Source organism: Carassius gibelio, chromosome B7, assembly GCF_023724105.1.
Source record: "Carassius gibelio isolate Cgi1373 ecotype wild population from Czech Republic chromosome B7, carGib1.2-hapl.c, whole genome shotgun sequence".
In the NCBI taxonomy this organism is placed as follows: domain Eukaryota; kingdom Metazoa; phylum Chordata; class Actinopteri; order Cypriniformes; family Cyprinidae; genus Carassius; species Carassius gibelio.
Window position 1 is genome coordinate 38,136,044 of NC_068402.1, and position 2,500 is coordinate 38,138,543.

The window sequence follows — 2,500 nt, forward strand, 5'->3', positions numbered from 1 at the left end:
TGGCAGGAATCCTGACGGAGATAAGCAGCCGTGGTGCTACACGATGACGGAGCGAGCCGTTTCCTGGGAGTACTGCGACATCAAGCCCTGCTCCAGACCAGCGCGTCAGTAACCTCAGATCCTCAGCTTCTCAGTAAACCACAAGCAAAGTGTTCCTGAAAACTTCTCTAGAAACCTCCCAGACTCAGGGAAATCTCACTCATCTGACTGGTTATGAGTGTTTGTCATCAGGAGCAGCTTGTGTTGTTTTAACGCTGTTCTCACGTCACATCTTCACTCTTCACACATCTAGTGTACATCAGCGCTAAAAACATAAAATTAATATAGTTCATTCAATTCAACTGATCAAAAGAGACAGTAAAGACATTTATAATGTTGCAGAAGATTTCTGTTTCAAATGAATGCTGTTCTTTTAAACTTTCTGTTCATCTGTGAATCCTGGAGATTTAAATAATTCAGTTTTCACAAAAGTATGAACTGTTTTCAATATTAATAATAATCAGAAATATTTCTTGAGCAGCAAATCAGCATCTTAGAATGATTTCTGAAGATCATGTGACACTGAAGACTGGAGGAATGATGCTGAAAATACAGCTTACAAATCATATTTACATTGAAAATGTATTTTAGATTGTAATAATAAATGCAATGAATTAATTAATACAAATTATTAATTAATTAATGAATTAATTGAATTATTAATTAATTAAATTGTTAATTAAATTATTAATTAAATTATTAATTAATTAAATTATTAATTAGATTATTGAATATACATTTATTAATTACTTATTTTTTATTATTGGTGTGTATTTATTTTGCTCTAATTTTAAATAACTTATCCATATTTTCACTTATTTATTATCTAATTATCTAATCTAATTATTACATTTATTTAGTTTAATCTAATGTTTATTTATTTATTATTTTAATGTATTTATTTTAATTATTTATTTAATGATTATTACAGTTTATGTATATTAATCAAATCTGTTTATTATTATTACTATTATTATTATTATTATTATTATTATTATTATTATTATTATTATTATTTACCCCTCTGAGCGTCTCCAGACCTTTTAACCCCCTACTATAATCAACACCAATATTTACTCTCCTGCTCCATTTACTTTAGGAAAACTGGTGACACATATTAATTATTTAACTATTATTAAGATTTTGTTTTTGCATCCAGCTAAAACATCTGTGCTTTATCTTTAGTGCATGTATTTTTAGTGATATGATGTTCACTGTGTCCTACAGTCAGTATTGAAACACAGTCTGTGTTGTTTGTGTCAGTGGGCCGCAGACGTCCCGTCATCAGCGTGGCCCCGCGGCCCTCACGCAGTCCTGCCAGGACCCCGGTGTGTGGGAAGAGGCAGGAGAAGAGGGTCAGTCGAGGGCGAATCATGGGCGGGACGAGTGCACTGCCCGGGGCGCACCCCTGGATGGCAGCGCTGTACATCGCAGACGAGTTCTGTGCCGGGACGCTGGTGTCCTCCTGCTGGATCCTGTCGGCCGCTCACTGCTTCCTGCGCAAGTATGAGTCTGTGTGTGCATCTCTGCAGAGTTACTGCTTCAGTCTGACTCTCTCTCTCTCTCAGTCCGTTAAAGTCACAGATTCGGGTTGTTCTCGGCCAGCACTTCTTTAATGACACCGGTCCCAACACCAGGACCTTCGCTGTTCAGGATTATATTTTAAACCCACGTTACACACAGTTTGAGCCGACCTTAAACGACATCGGTGAGTTTATACTCTAAAGACAGAAACTTTAATGTTCCCTTACAAACTTCCATATCTGTGTGTGTGTGTGTGTGTGTGTGTTTGTGTGTGTGTGTGTCTGTAAAAAATGCATACACACATGTAGTTTTTATTAAATTTTTTATCTTTTTCATTTTTTGTCTTTTTTTAGTTTTTGTTTTCTAATGTCAGTATAGTATTTATTTATTAATTAGTTTTAGTTTATTTACTGTTAGTTATTTTAGAACTTCAGCTTCAACTGAATGAGGAGCAATAATTATACTTTTTTTTTTTTTTAGATTTTCAGTTAATTTTTTCTTGTGCTTATTCATTTATAATTATTTATATTCATTTATTTACTGTCAAATTAATTTCAAAGTTGATTTTATATTTATTTCCAGAATATTGCAAAATGACACTAATTCACCTTTTAAACATACTTTTAGTAACAGGATTTAAAATATAAAACAAAATAAAAAGGACATTCATTGGTCTTCATTCTGATAACTGTAAATTGTTTCAGGAGTTTCAGACCCTGTTTTCTTTTTTTACCAACTTCAATAAAGTCCCGTGTGTGTTCAGACGTGGGCGTCTGCATCATGGACGATTGAACAAAGACCACATATTATGTGGAAATGAGCTTTTCACACTTCTTAAGAAATGTATGTAAAACACACACACACACGGTGTGTATCAAACACGCTTTAACACGCTGAGCTCCAGCACTTGTGCTGATTGAAGAGCATTGTTCCCTGA

The 2,500-nt window shown here is 34.1% G+C and overlaps 1 protein-coding gene across 3 annotated transcripts in view; it reads left to right on the forward strand.

The window, feature by feature from the left end:
• LOC127961544 (hepatocyte growth factor activator) overlaps positions 1–2,500 on the forward strand; it is a 118,823-nt gene that overhangs the window by 12,805 nt on the left and 103,518 nt on the right. For all 3 annotated transcript variants that reach the window (XM_052560722.1, XM_052560724.1, XM_052560723.1), the window contains exons 9-11: positions 7–104; positions 1,303–1,543; positions 1,608–1,747. In XM_052560722.1, the coding sequence (XP_052416682.1) occupies positions 7–104; positions 1,303–1,543; positions 1,608–1,747 (479 nt within the window). The remainder of the gene's footprint in view (positions 1–6; positions 105–1,302; positions 1,544–1,607; positions 1,748–2,500) is intronic.